This window comes from Haliotis rufescens, unplaced genomic scaffold, assembly GCF_023055435.1.
Source record: "Haliotis rufescens isolate VD_foot unplaced genomic scaffold, xgHalRufe1.0.p SCAF_7, whole genome shotgun sequence".
NCBI classification, from domain to species: Eukaryota; Metazoa; Mollusca; class Gastropoda; order Lepetellida; family Haliotidae; genus Haliotis; species Haliotis rufescens.
Window position 1 is genome coordinate 5581064 of NW_025964361.1, and position 18755 is coordinate 5599818.

At 39.2% G+C, this 18755-nt stretch overlaps 1 protein-coding gene across 1 annotated transcript; it reads left to right on the top strand.

Moving 5' to 3' along the window:
- Positions 1-8029: 8029 nt before the first annotated feature.
- Positions 8030-15476, top strand: LOC124149647 (acid-sensing ion channel 1B-like). The gene is made up of 8 exons (XM_046521374.2): positions 8030-8422; positions 8940-9041; positions 10411-10594; positions 10958-11020; positions 12406-12559; positions 14107-14198; positions 15017-15168; positions 15402-15476. The coding sequence occupies exons 1-7, from the start codon at positions 8030-8032 to the stop codon at positions 15148-15150; spliced, it is 1122 nt and encodes a 373-aa protein (XP_046377330.2). The 3' UTR covers positions 15151-15168; positions 15402-15476.
- Positions 15477-18755: the final 3279 nt, after the last annotated feature.

Sequence of the window (18755 nt, forward strand, 5' to 3'; positions counted from 1 at the left end):
GTTTTATTTTTTTACAGAATCAAATTTCCAGGTAATAGTGATGATAACAGATGTTCACAAGACACTGAGCGCATCCTACCCCACCGTTGGCACCTGTTACAAACATATGCAAAGGCAAGTCAAGTGTTCACCCGAAGAAACACGGGTACATTTCGTACAAGTCAAAGTAGGGAATCGCATCAGACAGCTTTCGCGCCACTGATGCGTCAATTTGGAAATGTCAACCGTAAAACGTTTTGAAAGCTCTACTGAGACAAGTGAAACAACCACCTCTATTTAATCTCAATCTATGCATATAGATACAGGAAACTATCCACAAGACTATATAACAATAGAAATGACTTCAACTTTCCAGTCGTCAACTTTCTCGTTTAGGTCGAGCAATATTCCAGCAGCCACAACCTTTGTTGTCTGCATTTCACAACTTCCTATTTACAATTAATCATGTACTTTCTCTGAAGATATCAAAAAGCATCTTACTACACTTGCTCAAAAGTCGTTTCATCAGGGTTACAACATTTAAGACCGAAGTAAAGTTTTCAATTCAATTGCTCCTTCCAATGAATCTGATGCATATTCACTGGTACCCAGTTGTTAGAATAATGTGTTAACATACAAAATTTATCAATCGTAATTACAATGCATACATTCTTTGAGGTCTTTGCTGACATAGCATTACATATTCGCATTGATAATAAACCAGCTACGATTTTAGTTTCAATGTACACCTTAAAGCATTATTCCATTAGCTTTAAATTTTAAGGAATGTTGTATATATGCCCGAATTATGTCGAGTTGCTGTGTTTGTTCACCTGAAATAGAAGACAAGTGTCATGACGATGAGTGCTGTGGTTTGTAGCTGTTTCGGATTGTCCAGTTCATAGCCTGATGGGATTATGATCTTCTTGACCACGGCCATGTTGCTGTTGTTGTTCTTTGCCTTGTTGAAACTGATATTTTTATATAATATCGGTGGTACATGAGTACAAAGGGAATATTACGGTAAACACAAACGGATATAATTGTTTGGAATATGACCTTCAATAAAGTGATGATTAGACCTATACAATTGTATCACTAATTCAGTGTATCGTCAAGGTCAGTATGACAGACACATATAAAACATGCAAATTTGCTTTTGGAATCAATTGTGAATAACATTTGATGACAGTGATTTATACCGAAATAAGGTATCAAACAAAATTTTGCCTAACAATGGTTCAATATAAGAGCTGTAATTACAACTCCATCCCACGCACACACGAGCAGCACCCTCACCTGACACAGGTCCTAATGTACATGCTCATCGTCTCAATCGCCTCGAGGTTCTGATGGATGTCAAAGTACAGCTCCTCTATCGGCTTCTCTACCCTGAAGAACGAAGCAATCTGTGTCCAGTCTACGCATCCACCACGCCACCGTAACAGCGGCATGTCTAAATATGTATAAAACGTTAACGACAGAGAATAACAAATCTCGATTATCCGCCGAAACTGTTTCGATTGCGTGTAAAATGCAAATAGCGGTGACAATTATATCAATGAATCACTGAAAATCAGCGATGACACCGGGTGTTTGCGAAAAGGGTAAGCATAACTGTATTTAATTTGTGTGTGTGTGTGTGTGGTGGTGGGGTGGGGGTGGGGGGTTGTCATGCGAAGATGCAGATTCCGTCGTTTTTCGGCAATACATCTGTGGTCAGAGGTTTTCCCCAGTGTGGAAAACATCTAAATTTTGAAATATTGTTCCATCCCACGGTCACGTTGATATTTTCCTTAAGCTGAAGTCGTAAGCTGAAGTGTAAATTCCAAACTATTTAACACATTACAACTGAAAAATATGGACCTAACCTATTTCGTCGCTCTTTCCTCGATACTCCCCTGCTGGTTCCTAAATAGAACACGTCCCCGGTTGGCTAAAGTGATCGTAAGAGGTCACCTAATGGATCACGTACGGTGATGTGATTGACTTGCGCATCATCGTATTCCGACCCGATTATTTACAGAAATAAATATAGAAAGAAAAAGGTTAATTAATCATACACTTTCTTTATATTTCTGGACATCATGTGAACTAAACTGTTTATATAGATAATGATCCCTTGAACTTTTAAATTATTTGCAATCCCAATATTTAATACCTGAAAGTAGAATATATTTGATTATTGTTCATTTGGGATTTTATTCACTGCGCCATTTGTCTCCTTGCAGCCAGAGTTGGAGGGGAGATGGGGCTGTTCCTTGGGGCCGAAATTCTCACCCTTGTCGAACTAATGGAGCTGGTGACTGCATGTGTGCATGCAGGCTTCGCGTCGCTCTGGGCAAGACGTAAACCTCGGACCTAGGAAGTAATAGGTTCTCCACCAAACCCACATATTTTGTAGAGTTGATATTTCCTTTCGTGAAGCTGTTTACGGTACTGCATCAGGTACAATAATAATCATTTATCAGTCAGATACAGGGCATATCCAAAGCGGGTATTTCAGCTTTACAATGGCGTGAGGATATGCTTGTTTATCAGGATAAAGCCAACGGATAAAAACGATATCCGTTGGGGTCACATGCGGATAGAGATGCAAATATCAAAGGTCAAGTTGGGACTACTTTCAGTGTTTATAAACAAACATGGCGTCGCACTTGTCATTCAGGGATCGAGTCAGAATTAACCTCCGGGAATCTGGATAAATTACAGGGATAATTGCTACAATTATCAAAAGAACAGTCTAATATACTGAAAATCAGTGTCTAACTGCGACGTAGCTAAGGCATTTTATAGGTTTGGGCAACTTTAGAGATATAAATTTCGAAACAATTTTGCGAGGGCACTAGGCCTAGCCATGCGGGATCTGTGCTTGTAGACCTCTGTGGTTTGAACCTTTTCCATAAATTAAAATAGTTGGATGCTACACGATGTAGCCGAAATAAGTTTGAATTGTTACCTTGTTTCGTTTTGTCGCTGTGTGTACATCTGACTGCACTACTTACGTTATGACAGGACAGACCAACTTTCAACAACGTCTGAATGTGGCCGTGACGTCTCATAGACTAGGGTTGGAGTAGCTTCCCAGTTACTCCAACGGACAGACCGATGGATTGCCGCGAAAGACAATTGAAAACAATTGCTTCGCTACTGTATAAGAAACAGATTTCAGTTGGAACTATATTGGCTACTGTCACTGTCCGACTGACACATCACTTACCCTGTGACGTAATAAATATTAATGCGCGCATTCCAGGAAAACTCGCAATGTTTCGGTAATGTATGTGAGAGAGGGGAAGCGAATTTCAAGCACAGAATTATGGAATGACATCATATGATAAAGAGGTTATCACGCTTGTGTGTTTGGGGATGGTAAATATCCTGTATTAGGAATAAACACTATGTATTTAGCTCGCCAAGGCTCGCTAAATACAATGTTTATTCCTAATGCAGGATATTTACCATCCCCAAACACACTCGCGTCATAACCTCTATTTGCGTAATTAGCAATATTCAAGTTAAATCACTGAGGCATGTGAACAATCAAGTTTAGGCCAGGTAATACAGTGGACAACACGAGGAACGATCTACGCCTTCGGGTCTGTTGCTACCTAATCAAGTAGGTCCCACATTTCACCAACTTGACCATCATCTTCGTCAGCTCTGACGGCAAGCTGGGACTGCTTGGGACCAATTCTGAATTGCGTTTACAGTAAACTACGTTTATAACGAACACGCTCATAACGAACTGACCGATATATCGAACTAATTTCTTAGTTCCGGACATTTGTTGTATATATGTTGTATGTATGCATATGTTGAACAACGGTTATTACGAACTAAAATTAGCGGTCCCTTTGAGTTCGTTATAACCGTAGTTTACTGTGTATGTTTTATAAAATGTGATACCTTAATAGGGGGAAGCTTCCCTTTCACAATCATCAACATTGTTCTGTGCTCGGGCTGTTGTGAATGTGTCCCCTGTAGAAAAACAGTGAGTGAGTATAATTTTACGCCGCTTTTAGCAATATTCCAGCAATATCACGGCGGGTTTACCCAGAAATGGGCTTCACGCATTGCACCCAATTGGAAAATCGAACCCGGACCTTCGGTGTGACGAGGGAACGCTTTAACCACTAGGCTATCCCACCGCCCGGAATAAGCGCAGTATACAACAAAGGTAGTTAGGAATAAGACGTACCATTCTGGTACCAAGTTGCTTGCGTTTGATGTGTCATACCTACGTGTAATTCTATCTGTTAAGATTCTGGAGTCAATAACTTCAAACCTTTGTTTAATCCTACAAATTATATTTTTGACATTATAGTTCAAATTAGTCGGTTTCACTGGGCAGAATATTGTATGTCTGTATAATGGATGTGATGTAAAGCGATGTTCAATACATATAAATTATGTGTATTTCATATTGAATCTGTCCTTTACCTTACATTGTGTGTGTCGTTATAACTATGTACATGTTGCAATGAGTGAATTAATTGGGTTTAACGCCGCTTTCAACAGTGTTCCAGTCATCTCACGGCGTGTCAGCTTGATGTGGGAGGATGTTTACCACTTTTGTGAAACCCACGAGTATGGTGGGCAACTGTTACTCGAACCCATGAGCATAGGTTTCTGGTGTTTCCAATGGACAATACTCTGTACAGCGAATTGCGGCGCCTCAGACGACTGGGCGACCCGTGCCCCCTGTACATGTCGTAATATATATCTGTCATTGAATACTGACATCATGTTCACTAGTTTCACCTTAATAATTACCCAATTTGTATGCCTCAAATGAAATACCATTAGTTAAAGAGGCCAAAGTTTCAACTCAATGTACCTTTGCCTAGCAACTCTACAAACATTCACCTATCTATTAGACAACTTCATACACATTCAGTCAAGTTCAGCGAAAAATACATTTAAAATAGAAGATGATGATAGAGAAATCACATGACATAAACCATATAATGAGTGATGGAACAAAGCAAACAAAAGGACGTTTTCCAATATGTTTGACATGTCTGACTATTACACAGAGAGCAAACACATGGTCACGCACTGTTTTAAATGCAATCGTTAAGTACCAGGCTATCCATTATGGCCCTGGCATTGTTAATGACTGAACAATCATGATACTGGAAGTCTGCATTACTTCATCAAACAACAGCATTCATTATCACATGTTAAACTCTCGGGTGTATTGAACACTTCAGTTGTAATTATCATGTCAGCCTATTCTGGGTCCAAACAGCAAGCACTAATTGAAACCTCCACAAGCGGCGTTTTGTAGACTGGCAGGATGAAGGTGGAGCCGGTAGTCACTCTAAAGGATGGTATGACATTGCGAGAAGAAATCCTGTCTCAGTGGCGGGATTTATGGCGTGACTTCCTGCGAGATACCAGTCTCCATGGCTGTAAGAATATTCCTTGTCAAAAGCGTCCTAAAATAGTCAGGTAAGGCGAGCCACTTTTTGGTTTGGTATTAATTGTTCAAATCTAATACATCCATTTTCAACTCATCTGAAAGTCAAGTGAGCTTATGAGATGGCTTCATGTCCGTTCGGTCAACGTCATCTTGGAACTTCTCAAATACCACTGGACAAATGACGCTGAAGTAGTCCGGCACTGCAGCAATATTGAATGAAATATTGAATGGCTATTACTCAGCTAGTAGTGTGGCTCAAAACCTGTATTTTTATGTTTTGTTGACGATACTTGAAATTTAACCCTTTATATATAACTTATGCACTTTGACCATGTTCTAAATTCTCTGAGAGCGTACTTCAGGTCTGTGAAGGTCATCTCCTAAGAAACCACAGGATCAGTAAAGTTGAAAATTCACCTGCTTGTTCCCACCAATGATTACGCCTACATTTGTCCAGTAGGTTCGAATACGATTTCCAATATGGCCGCTACGGCAGACTAATTGAAAACCTGATGCATCGTCACTGAACGTCCATCTTTTTAAAAATGTACAGTTCGTTGCAGTTTGGTGTGTAATTAGTAGTAGCGATCAACATACATATGCTCACCTTTTCGCAAACACCTAGTTATCATCACTATTTGATAATGATTGATAAACACATGCTCATGATATGGTCGAAGTCGTACAATTAACTAGCAGATATCTATTATGAAATTTTGGGGGAAAAATTTGTCACTTATATTTACAAGGGGGAAGGGGTGATGTGGTCCCGTACTCGAAGGTGCTAAAATCAGTTGTGCAAAGATGCGTCCTTTAGTCATGCCGGAAACGTATAAACGCCGGTTCAAATCCAGTTCGCCCTAATTATGTTTCGAGGTTTAACAGCACCATACCCGTGACAGTTTACGACCTGCATCACTTCTGGCTCAGTCAGTCAGTTAGAAGTTTCCTTAAGCCACACTAAAAACAAATTCACGGCAGCTTTGAGGTCATCGTTGTCGTCATACCGCTTTCCACGAAGGTGTTTTTTCAGTTGAGAAAAAGTGGAAATCACTTTGTGCCAGGTCTAGCGTGTGAGGAGCGTGAGAAAGCTCTTTGAATCCACACTGTCGAACAACAGCCTTTACAAGTCAAGAAGTGTGAGAAGAGGCATTGTCATGAAGTAGTAGAACTCCAGAGACAGAAATCCTCTCCGCTTTTCTTTGAGAGAATCTCTCAAGCGATGAATCAAATCGGCATAGTAGGCTCCGATAATTGTCTTTTAACTTTCTAAGTAATTAACAAGGATCATAACCTTTGCGTTCCAGAATACAGTGGCTATTCTTTTATCACTGATCATGAAGACTTGAACTTCTTTGTTGTCAGAGAAGTGGAATGGTGCCATTCAATTGATTAACGGTTTATCAAATAGGTAGACCCATGTTTCATCACTGTTACAAATATCTTTTTTGAATTTGATGATAGCTGTAAATTGTCTCTGGTAATGTCAGCCACACGATGGCGGAAGGTGTCCGGTAAACTACCATTCATACCTTTCTTTGCACCACTGTATCGTTGTGTGGTACATCATAACGAAATCTGTACATTTATGCGACAATTAACTGGTCCAACTGACAAATGCTACACACCCAGACACTCTCAGCTCAACCCTACTAAGAGGTCATCTCTCCCTATGCCAGCCGTAACACAAAACTAACTGCCCCACTAGTCACACGATTACATCACAATCTGTACATACAATGTACATACACAACAAAGAATGTAACTATTGCAAAGATTCCTGCAAACCTCGAGCGTCAAACGAAACAGGAATTGATACTGTTTGGAATACAAAGGGAGATAACTTCGTAATGACATAATATATAGGACACAAGAACATATGGTCAGAATATAACTCTACAAATTAAATGACAAGGCAGACTCTAAACAAATGTGCGGACTCCGATGGTCCGATTGATTGCCGCGAAAGGTGATATCATCGACATTATGTTTGGAATTGTCTTCTTTCATACATAGTAGTTGGAACTATATTGTCTGTTGTTACTATCCGACTGACTAAGTCCTTCCAGGAAAACTTGCAATGTTTAGCAACTGGTTAAGACAATGAAATTTAAGAATAACATTATATCATAAAGAGGCTAGATCCTGCTGGGCATAAACACGTTGTGTATATTTAGCTCACCAAGGCTCGTTTATTATGTTTGTTCATAATACATGATACTTTCCATTCGGAAAAACAACAACACCGTACCTCTATACATCATGGGTAATGTGGTAACCCAGCCGGCAAAACCCTTGAGCGGTTGCTTCAATGGCCCACTCTAGATCTAATCCCAAAGTGGGGACAATGTGCACATGATGGCGGGGATTGGATTTCAATACCTATTGGTCGATGGATGAGGATCCATAACGATCCAAATCTTGTTGGAACACGTGTCCGAAACAAAACAGTAAACCAATTCATATTCCTGTTTCAGAGTAGCATGGACTGTGTTGCTTTTGACAATGACGGGAATATGTCTGAAAACGTTGGCTGATCTTTACAGTAGGTACTACAGCTACAACTTTATCACTGAGATTACAAGAGAGCGCAAACAACAGATCAGGTTTCCTGCAATCACTATGTGCAACCTGAACAGGTTTGACATAAGCCAACAGAACCTTACTGACACAGAGCTGAAGTACCTTCGCCTGAAAGGGGACCTACGTAATTTGTTTCAGTCTATTGACTGGGAAGGGGAGGAAGGGAGAGAACTAGAGAAGATAGATAATGTCAAATTTTGGGAAGGTGGAGCATACAAAGAGGAAGAAATGTTCAAGTACGTATCTTTCAAAAACATCAACGTCCCCCCAGAAGACCTGAAATACAACCAAAAACAAGATCAACGCTGCTTCACCTTCAGCGCTAACGCCGACAGAGATACTTTAGAGTCTGAAGATACACAATTGAATGTCGTTGTTAACATCATGCAAGAAACCTATCTAGAGGGAACAGTATACGAGGCGGGGGTAAAGGTAAATATAATAAAAGCACAAAAAAGTGTCGAGAGGTTCCAAGGCAAATGACAATATATGATAGCTGTACATAATATAATACGTATAGTGTAGTATAACAATCTCTTATATTTCCCCGACCAGCATTTAAGCATTACTCCATATATCCTAACACCAGACAATTTTACCTTTCTGAATGTGACAAAATGGATAAGATGGTGAGACTTGGTTACTTAGTTGATAGCAACTCCACGTACCTAGACGTCGTGGATCGTTGCTCATAATACAAATCACTGGTTTGACTGGTCCAGACTCGATCATTTTCAGGTCATATAACTGTCATATTGCTGAGTGCTGTGTTAAACAACTAACCAAACAAAATTCTAACTCAGCACAGAATCTTTCTAGACGGCTATGTTGTTAAAATAAGAAGCTATGGAAGCATATAGGAATAAAATACATAGTGGGTTTTCAAGGAAGCACCGACTCATTAACTTGGAATCCTTTGCCACATGTAATCTCCGTTTTGTTGAATCAGGTATATATTGATGAACCAGATACAGCTCCGAGCTACAGTGATGATGCAATGACGGGTGTATCAGTCGGGACGACGACACGCATAAAGCTGACCAAGAAGGAGGTACGTTTGTCAAGAACAAAATATATACCGAAAGGATTTGATAATTCAGTTACGTTTTGTCAATGTATATTTTTATAGTTCCAATACAAGGATAAAGCAAATGCAAAAAGTGTTGAAGTAATAAGTATATTTCACTTTTTGATGAAGACCTTTGGCTCCAGTGAGTGACCTTTGGCTCCAGGAATCCCTGAACCAAACTTTTAACAAGAAGACAAAGTCACCGATATGTCCCGCAATGTTAAGTGTTAATACTTGTTGTGAATAAATATATGAAACTTGGTGCCATGGACAAATGAAAATGTTCTTTTCAAAAATTCCAAACTATCAGAAGGCACCAGTTCACCACTCGACCTACCTGTGATTAAATATTGAACGGTATTCAAGATCTGCTCCGGAAACGACTTCTTGCACGGGCGCACGGACGCACAGTCTGACGGTGTCCATTTTTATACTCCTCGTAAAACGGGTTCTTGGGTTAAAATGGTCAACTTACATTTGTATATCCAAACAACAAATAGTAGCGCCCTGGGGATTCCCAGTTCGAACTGGTTCAAAGCAACAGATGGTTTTCAACCAAATGGATAGATGGTCAGGTTCGGTGACTTGGTTGATGGCGTATCAACGTTCCCAGACGGATCGACCTTTGCTCATACTACCAATCGCTGGTTTGTCTGGTCGACGTTTTTACAGGCCGCTGTCGTATCACTGTAAAATTGCTTAGTGTGACTTCAATCAACATACAAACGAAAGAAAACAATCAAGAGGAATACTGGACAATGTTTATCCCCGCAGTCAGCAATGCGAGAGCTATCTATGCACGGTCTGTGAACAACAGACTCTGGGATTCACCAGGCAAACGTCTGATTAAAAACACTAGAAACAATCCACGTCACGGAGGTTGAGTGGATTGTGCAAGGTCCATAGAGCTAGAAATAAACACATTTCTAGACCCCTTTGTATGGTGCTGATTCCATATACTCAGATACATGTGCTGGATCCTGAGGTATATATATATATATGGTCGGCTTTTGAACAAACACGATATAACAACAAACACTGTACTTTTAATTTTACCACCACATTATATTCTCAATAATCCATCGTTATAAAGCATTCAATGACGGGCATTTGGTGAAAATACCCAACAAGTGTATTGAACTGAAAAATCTTGGAAACCAAGACGAGACAATCGAACCTACGATTATGTTTCTGGTACGACTTGAGGCGCTTTAGACGGATGGGCCACATGTGCCGCAGACAAACAACACGTCCAACATTGTCAGTTACGCTTATCCATCAATTGACATTTTGTATGTGATGCCAAATGCAAAGTGGGAGAATACCCGATAACACTGCTATATGCCCATAGATGAAGTACCTTCCAACCCCCTATAATTCCCGTGGAACGGATTGTCTGGACACTAAAGCCTCGGACTTTGTCAACTCCCTTGATTGGTTCAAGCACTACAGCTTTGATGGGTGTCTTCATGAGTGCTCCAATAAGGCTGCCATGAATGCCTGTAACTGCACAGCTGGATGGGAACCTCAACTAGGTTTTTGTTCTTTTCTCTTTTAACAGCAATGAACATGTTACATCCAGCGATACCAAATACACCTTTTCTATATTTTGGAATGCCCCTCTTGTATCATATGATATAAACAACACAGTTTCTGTTCATTGGGGCATTTTTTTTAATTGCTTGATTGTTTGATGGGAATCTCTTCAAGCTATCAATGTACATTTGTTGTTCTGTTTTTAACAATGGCAACAGACTTATAACATCATACAATACAGATTCCACAGTCTCTGTCATTTTCAGATATTTTTGAAACTGTTGCATTTGAACACATTTGAATGACTGAATTTCGGCTTATTCATAGTAGTAGAAGTTTTTACTGACTGATATATTTTCCAGCGAGGGTCAGTCTGCGGCACTGCTCTGTGAAGGAGTTGCAGACATGTTACCGTCCCAAAAGCAGTAAGATCATTTCCATTGCACTGACATTACTTAAGAATTGACCTTAACTTCGTTTGTGTTCATTGGAGTATGAACATTCATAGAGTGAGGCAAAACTGTATGAACGGAGGAGAATTAATATATCACCTGTATTTACCTCGACGTTTGTAAGGAAGAGAATTTATGGATGTCAACTTCTTTATAATGAGGAACACAAAGCTGTATCGCGGAATGAAGTACGTAGTTCTTCTAAAAGAGCGGTGAAATGATCATATATATATGCTCACTCTGTAGTACAGTGACACCATTGTAGTTTGTTTACAACTAATTAAAATAATATGATCTTCTTCGATGGGAATGGTCTATTCAAAACTACCTCAGTAACTCAGCCACAATCACAATGACATTACGTCGTTACACATTGACATCATGTATAAGACATCAAAATGGAAGACACGTTAACTGTTATGGGAGATATTTCCGAAGTTTTTAATGAACCTGTGGCAGTTACAAGTATTAACTGTCATTGATCAATAGGCCGATCATTGAAAGGTGATTATAAAAATGTGTCAAATGGATACTAAGGTAAATCGCGAGTTCGGATTATAAGTGCAGAAACAACTGTTTTTTGTGTATTTGTGCTTTGGATCCAAGGGGTTTCTCAGAGAATGTGGAAGTAGTCCATCAGTGTTTGTGTCATTTCCAGAAATTCAATAAAGTCTCATGAAAAACGTATGAACATCACTATGTCCTCCATACGCTTATGAACGTCAGCTTCGCGGTCATGTGACCTGCCTATCGTCCAATGGAAAAATCGTATATCGTCTAAACTTCACATTAAAAAATTAAGTTCCTTTGTATTTTTGACAGGCATTACTTAGAAGTTGACGGATGACAATGCAAGCTTGCTTGACAACGGTATAAGGATCTATACAGAAACGTCATCTTTACAGTATTATAGAAGTTGTTATCCATAAATTGTGTCTACTTTGTATTGTGTTGAAATGTTCATGGCACAGGTACATCCTGAAAAACCGGTGGCACCGACACAAACAGATGCATAGGCTGCTCCTTTTAACAAAAACATTCTGAAACTTACTCTTAAAACGTTTTGGGGTACGAAAAGGTGTTGGTACAGCAAAGTGTCCTTGTAATTAGTGCAGTTTGTATGTAGATTCCAGTATGCTAAAATGAAGGCTAGCTGCTGAATGTAAATAGAATATGAACTGGCGACCACGTGCCAAGAGCAAGCTTGCCTGTGTCATGATCTGCCCTTGTCTAATGTGTAACACGTGGTGACCACTAAAGTCAATGTAAACTTACATAATGAAGGTAAGATATAGCTTACTTGGACCATATAACTAAAGACCATATTTTTTTGCTCCTGCAAAGTTCTCTATGTTTAGATCAAGTACAATCGGAAGCCAGAAGCGGGAAGAGTTGTTTATGCCAGTACCCATGTGAGGAGACATCGTATGATATACAAGTGTCATCCATGACAATGCCGCAAAACGCCACAACCATCGCTTCTTATGTGGATTCTACAACTGATATGTTAAGGTTAGAACGGATCTGGAGCTATTTGATATTTCTTTGAAAGTATTTATCACGATGCACATACATAATTCATAGTACAGAAAATAAGCATAGAAACGTTTTATGATAATAATAATAATAACAATAACAATAACAATAACAATAATTATAATAATACCACTCGAAACCGTCAATGTGTGATTTTGCATCAAAATGTAAATATGAAAAGTAGATTATGTAATGAATCTAATGAGACTGTCCAACACATTGTTAGTGGATGCCCAGCTTTGGCATAAACGCGATATCATAAGCGACATTGTGGAGTGGCTCGATCATTTTATTACTGTCGTCGCCATGCTTGTGGTTTTGACACAGAGGTCCATCCATGGTACGACCCGGAATATGAAGGGGGCATCATGGAAAATGATGAATACAAAATTCTTTGGAATAGGCCCGTTTACAGCCTCAGACGTATCCAGGCTAACAAACCTGATCTTGTCCTTTTTGATAAATCCAATGAATAATTTATATCATTGAATTTTCCGTCCCTTTTGACATTAATGTGATTGACAAGATTCGGGAAAAACATGGCAAATATGCGGACCTCGCTTTCGAAATGTCACGCTTGCATCCCAAGTACCGAGTCGTCCGACTCCCCATTGTTCTCGGTGCCTTAAGTTTGGTACCTCCCAATCTGTAGACTGACATTGGGAGAGCACCCGGGTTTGCTATCAGGAATACAGCCCTTTTGACAATCTTGGTAATGCAGAAGGCTGCAGTGTTGGGGAGTCATCACATTCTCATAAATGTTCTGGGTGGGTTTGACTATGGAAGAAGGGAGAAGTCCCATTCGCTGTCTGAGCTGCGTGAAGAGGGGGCAAGGGCCCTGAGCTGATGATGAGCCAAACAAGCCTGACTTTGCCAGGATCACCCAAACCCCCTTTGCTGCATTGTTTTAATTCTTATCTGTACATAATAATAATAATTATATAAAGCGACAAAGCCCTTTCCATATCCAATAGAAATATCTGCATAAAGCAGAGTCGGTTGTACAATTCCGACTATATCATGAGAATTAGTTTATGAATCACCATCAAATAGTTATGATACCAGGCGTTCGCGAATAGGTTAGCGTATCCTGCCCCACTGGTGGCACATCACAAACACATGCAAGTCAATTGTTCACCTGAAAAAACATGAGAACATGTAGTACAAGTCAAAATAGGGAATAACTCTTTTTATCTCATTGTAACCCTGTGAGAGGTAGTACTTTCATGTGAGACCTTCTCAGAGGTTTTACATTTAAACTGTAAGACCTAGGTTTTACATTTTTACATTGAAGTTTTATCAACTGGCCTTTTGAAATTTCCCTCGCTCGCGGTTTTACATTTTCAAACAAAAGTCTTGTTTTATCATTAGCTTCAACAATTACGACTGCATTCATTGAAACAGAACATAACTCGACTGAAACAGAACATAACTCGACTGTATAGGTTTGCACAGTACATTCAACATTTGAGCAGGTATTATTGAACAATTCTTTACTTATGTTCGATTGTTTTATCCTCCAGACATAATTACCTGATTCTACAGATCAAAGTAGCCAGCATGGTAGTTGAAAGGACAGAGCACACGCCAGAATTGGAGCTGAATGATATATTTGGTCTGTATAAAACTTTCGTTATGTTGCTTATTTCAATACATCACATGGGAAAGGGTGGCCATGATCGCTGAGGTGCCACAATTCGCTGTGTAGAAACGGCGTGCCCTAGCTATGAGTATAGCATAGGAGTTAGAATCATGCTCTTTACTTACCAAAACTAATTACTTTCATCTTTCCTCTGACATCACACTAACATGCTGTATAATAACTGTTCAAAACGGCGTAAACGCCAACTCATTCACTGACTCAGTATATGTTAGAAAAAGCTATTCAAGCATGGATATCTCCTAGCATTAACCAAAATATTGTATGATCATGTATGACAAGAGACCATAGATACTTCCATGAAATTATGTCAGAAAAGAAACTGGTCTCATGTTTTTCCAAAATACAAGAATAGTTCACTGGACATACTGCCAAAATGTGTTGTGGGCAATTGCATTTACTTTCTCTTCCTTTCGGAGAAGAAACTTAACTGTCTTGAAGCACTGTCATAATAAATATTCTGTCTGTGACAAAAGTCTAAATGTATACCTTCACATGCTTGAAACAATTCTCTCTCTAGTTTGAGGAAAAAGATATGGTATATAAGTCGTATATCCTTTAGAAATGGAATGTGATTGATACACTGTAGGCATAATAAACTTAGTTAACTTTATAATATTTATAATCACTACCAAAGTTCTCATTATAGGTGGTAGTTCTATATGTGAAAGTTGAGGGTGAACATTTATGATAATGCAGCAATTAAAAGACACTAAGCATACTCAAAACGCACACTTTATGTCAACCTGGCTTAATATTGTATACCTTTGCAGCCAGTATTGGTGGTCAGATTGGACTGTTTCTTGGGGCCAGTATCCTCACCATCACAGAACTGCTGGAACTGTTGATAACATGTGTGCTTGCAAGCCTGAAGTCGCTGTGGGCCAGACATAAACTTCAGGGTTGAGGAATACAATGAACCTCGGTAATCAACATACTTCTTCCACCGAATTTTGATAATCCTATTCCAAATAATGTATTAATGAAATGTTCTCAACTGTAATTGTTTCATACGTGTTCTCCACTCCCTCATTTGACAATCGTGAAACATTCCAGGGACATATCACTCTCTAGATTTCCATTTCCTTCAAAATGATTGACAGTTATGAGTGTTATAAGCAGTGATACAATATATTTTGCTGCTTGTCTTTGTTCCAGATTGCTCACGTATCGAGAAAGCTGACGTTTGTTCTCGGAAATTCTGTAGTCAACTGAATAGTGGATGAAAAGTGGTTATAACCCTGGTTCCATTGAATAAATATGCCATTCTTAAAAAGCGACAAGGCATTTTTTGTGGTTACTGTGTCTTCAATAAGTACAATAAATATGGACTATAAGGTATAAGAGACACACAAGGGTGGTAAAATATATTTCAAACTGCTGTACATATCTTATGCATCAGTTACCAAACTAATGTCCCGTTGGGCTTTCAGAATAAATAACCACTCGTGTTCTTATTGTATCTAACATACGTTCTTCAAGTGCAAACTCTGAACCACACCATGATGATAGTAGTACGCATGTTAGTGGACATGCCAATCCGTAACAACGGATTAAAGTCTGTTAACAAACACACTTAATAGCATTGACTTCCTGCTTGGGGTGGAAGATTCCCGATCGAAGATTGCATACTATGACATCCGCACCTACCTATAAAAGCTTACTGCTAAAGATACTCTGGGAGTCACTCCCAAGATGAAGATTGGCCTGTCCTATTGTCGGTCCCCGACGCTTGATAAAAGGCTTGAGTTGATGTCAAGCTGCTGAAGCTGGTGACACACCAGGTGGCTTCAGCTGATGTCTGTGAAACCTATTTAGTTTGATGATATTGTATACCTGTTGGATTTAATACCCTCTGTGATCAGGGCAGTCGTATTTTAGTACTGACTAGCTTACTATCAGCGTTTGTAACTTCTGCCCATTCACCTGTTAGATCGTTCACCAAGTGTCTGCATAATTTAAATATCAGTGCTTCAGCCTGGTTTATTGCCTGGTGTTATTAAATCCTTAAACTTCAATCTTTGTAAATTCGCCTTAATGTTATCGGTCTATATCTACATGTGGGTACATTGGGATGCCAGGAAGGATAGGTGTCATGCTACAGTTTAACACACAGTATCCAAATATGATACCAGCTGGTTATACATGTGTGACCTGGTTCATTGTGACATAGCTGGAAAAATGCGGATATTAAACAGTGAGGAGGTATTTGTCCCATTACATCTATTCCAGTGACCTGACAAATCTGATATCTTTCTCTTAAAAGAATACTGTCAAAGTAGTTCCGACAAAATGTGTTTTTTCTCTCGAGTTGATTTTGATTTCATATTTTTCCGAGTAATACATTTTATCATATAATGGGTAGGTTTCTCGGTAGAATAAAGCCAACGGGTAAAAACGATATCCGTATGGGTCATATGCGGATAGAGATGTAAATATCAAAGATCAAGTAGGGACTACTTTCACTGTTTATAAACAAACATGGCGTCGCCATCGTCATTCGCCGATCGAGTCAGAATTAACCATCGGGGATATGGATAAACTACAGTGAAAATTGTTATCATTATCAAAAGAACAGTCTTATATACTCAAAATCAGTGTCTGATGTAGCTAAGGCATTTTATAAGTTTTGGCAACTTTGGAGATATACATTTCGAAACAATTTTGCGAGGGCACGAGGCCTAGCCAAGCGGGATCAGTAACCATATCTGTAGCCATATCTTGTAGACCTCTGCGGCTTGAAACCCTCTCCACAAATAAATGGATTTGGCCGAAATATGTTTGAATTGTTACCTTGTTTCGTTTTGTCGCTGTGAGTACATCTGACTTCACTTCTTAACGTTATGACAGGACAGACCGACTGTCAACACCGTTTGACCGTGGCCGTGACGTCTCAAAGACTAGGGTAAGAGTAGTTTCCATTTGACAAAGGGCAGTTACTCTGGTGGACAGACAGATGGATTGCCGCGAAAGGGAATTAAAAACAATTGTTGTTTTCGTATATGTTGCAAAACTCGCCTAGGCTCGCTAAAATACAATGTTTATTCCTAATGCACGATATTTACCATCCCCAAACACACTCGCGTGATAACCTCTCTATATATGATGACGTCGTAAGAAAGAGATCAGTCAGAGGGGTAAGACACATTACATGTTTTTTGTTGTCAACAATCGCTTAACAAGTTGATGAGGTTCAGAAAACTACAATAAACAATAGCTTTCTGTAAATTCAGAAACATTTACCAAATTTCCTAGTATTTAAAACATTCGAATTACATCCAAATGAAGCAATAAATACATTGAAATTATGCAAAATTACCAAGCACACATTTGCAAATATAATGTAACAGTTGTGTGAAATATCTAAACAATTTTGTAAAGTAAATATTTTGGCATATATACAATTTCAGGGTGTTCAGAAATAAACATAAAAGCTAACAATGAAAGGGAAGGATACTCACATGTGTCTTTACATAGTTCAAATGCTTAGTTCAGAGTGCTGTGGTTTGTGGCTGTTTCGGATTGTCTAGTTCATAGCCTGATGGGATTATGATCTTCTTGACCACGGCCATGTTGCTGTTGTTGTTCTTTGCCTTTCTGAAACTGATATTTTCATAAAATATCGGTGGTACATGAGTACAAAGGGAATATTACGGTATACACAAACGGATATAATTGTTTGGAATATGACCTTCAATAAAGTGATGATTAGACCTATACAATTGTAGCACTAATTCAGTGTATCGTCAAGGTCAGTATGACAGACACATATAAAACATGCAAGTTTGCTTTTTGAATCATTTGTGAGTAACATTTGATGACAGTGAATGATGCCGAAATAAGGTATCAAACACAACATTTTGCCTAACAATTGTTCAATTTTAGAGCTGTAATAACAACTCCATCCCACGCACAACCGAGCAGCATCCTCACCTGACACAGGTCCTGGTGTACATGCTCATCGTCTCAGTCGCCTCGAGGTTCTGATGGATGTCAAAGTACAGCTCCGGCTACCGGGTTCTCAACCCTGAAGAACGATGCAATCTGTGCCCAGTCTACACATCCACCACTCCAACTTGTTTGCTATAACAGCTGCAAGTCTAAATACATGTATGTTAAAACGTTAACAACAGAGAATAACAAATCGATTATAGATTATATATATACAATTATATCAATGAATCACTGAAAATCAGCGATGACACCGGGTGTTCGCGAAAAGGGGAAGCATAACTGTATTTAAATTTGTGTGTGTGTGTGTGTGTGTGTGTGTGTGTGTGTGTGTGTGTGTGTGTGTGTGTGTGTGTGTGTGTGTGTGTTTGTGTGTGTGTGTGTGTGTGTGTGTGTGTGTGTGTTCATATAATTATAGTGTAAATGTGCCAAAAGTTTTCATCGGTGATGTCGAGCTCACAATGCACAATAAGTTGAATCAATTGTAATTATATGCTAGGTCCTTTATTTCGTATGACGAGTCTGGCGTCGTATTAGTGCGCATCCTCTTTGTCCTTAATT

Excerpts from the sequence above, each read along its gene's own strand:
- LOC124149647 (XM_046521374.2), top strand. The coding sequence starts at position 8,030 with ATGTGCAACCTGAACAGGTTTGACATAAGCCAACAGAACCTTACTGAC. Across the intron at positions 9,042-10,410 it reads TAAAGCTGACCAAGAAGGAG|ATGAAGTACCTTCCAACCCC; the intron begins GTACGTTTGTCA and ends ATATGCCCATAG. Across the intron at positions 10,595-10,957 it reads TGGATGGGAACCTCAACTAG|CGAGGGTCAGTCTGCGGCAC; the intron begins GTTTTTGTTCTT and ends TATATTTTCCAG.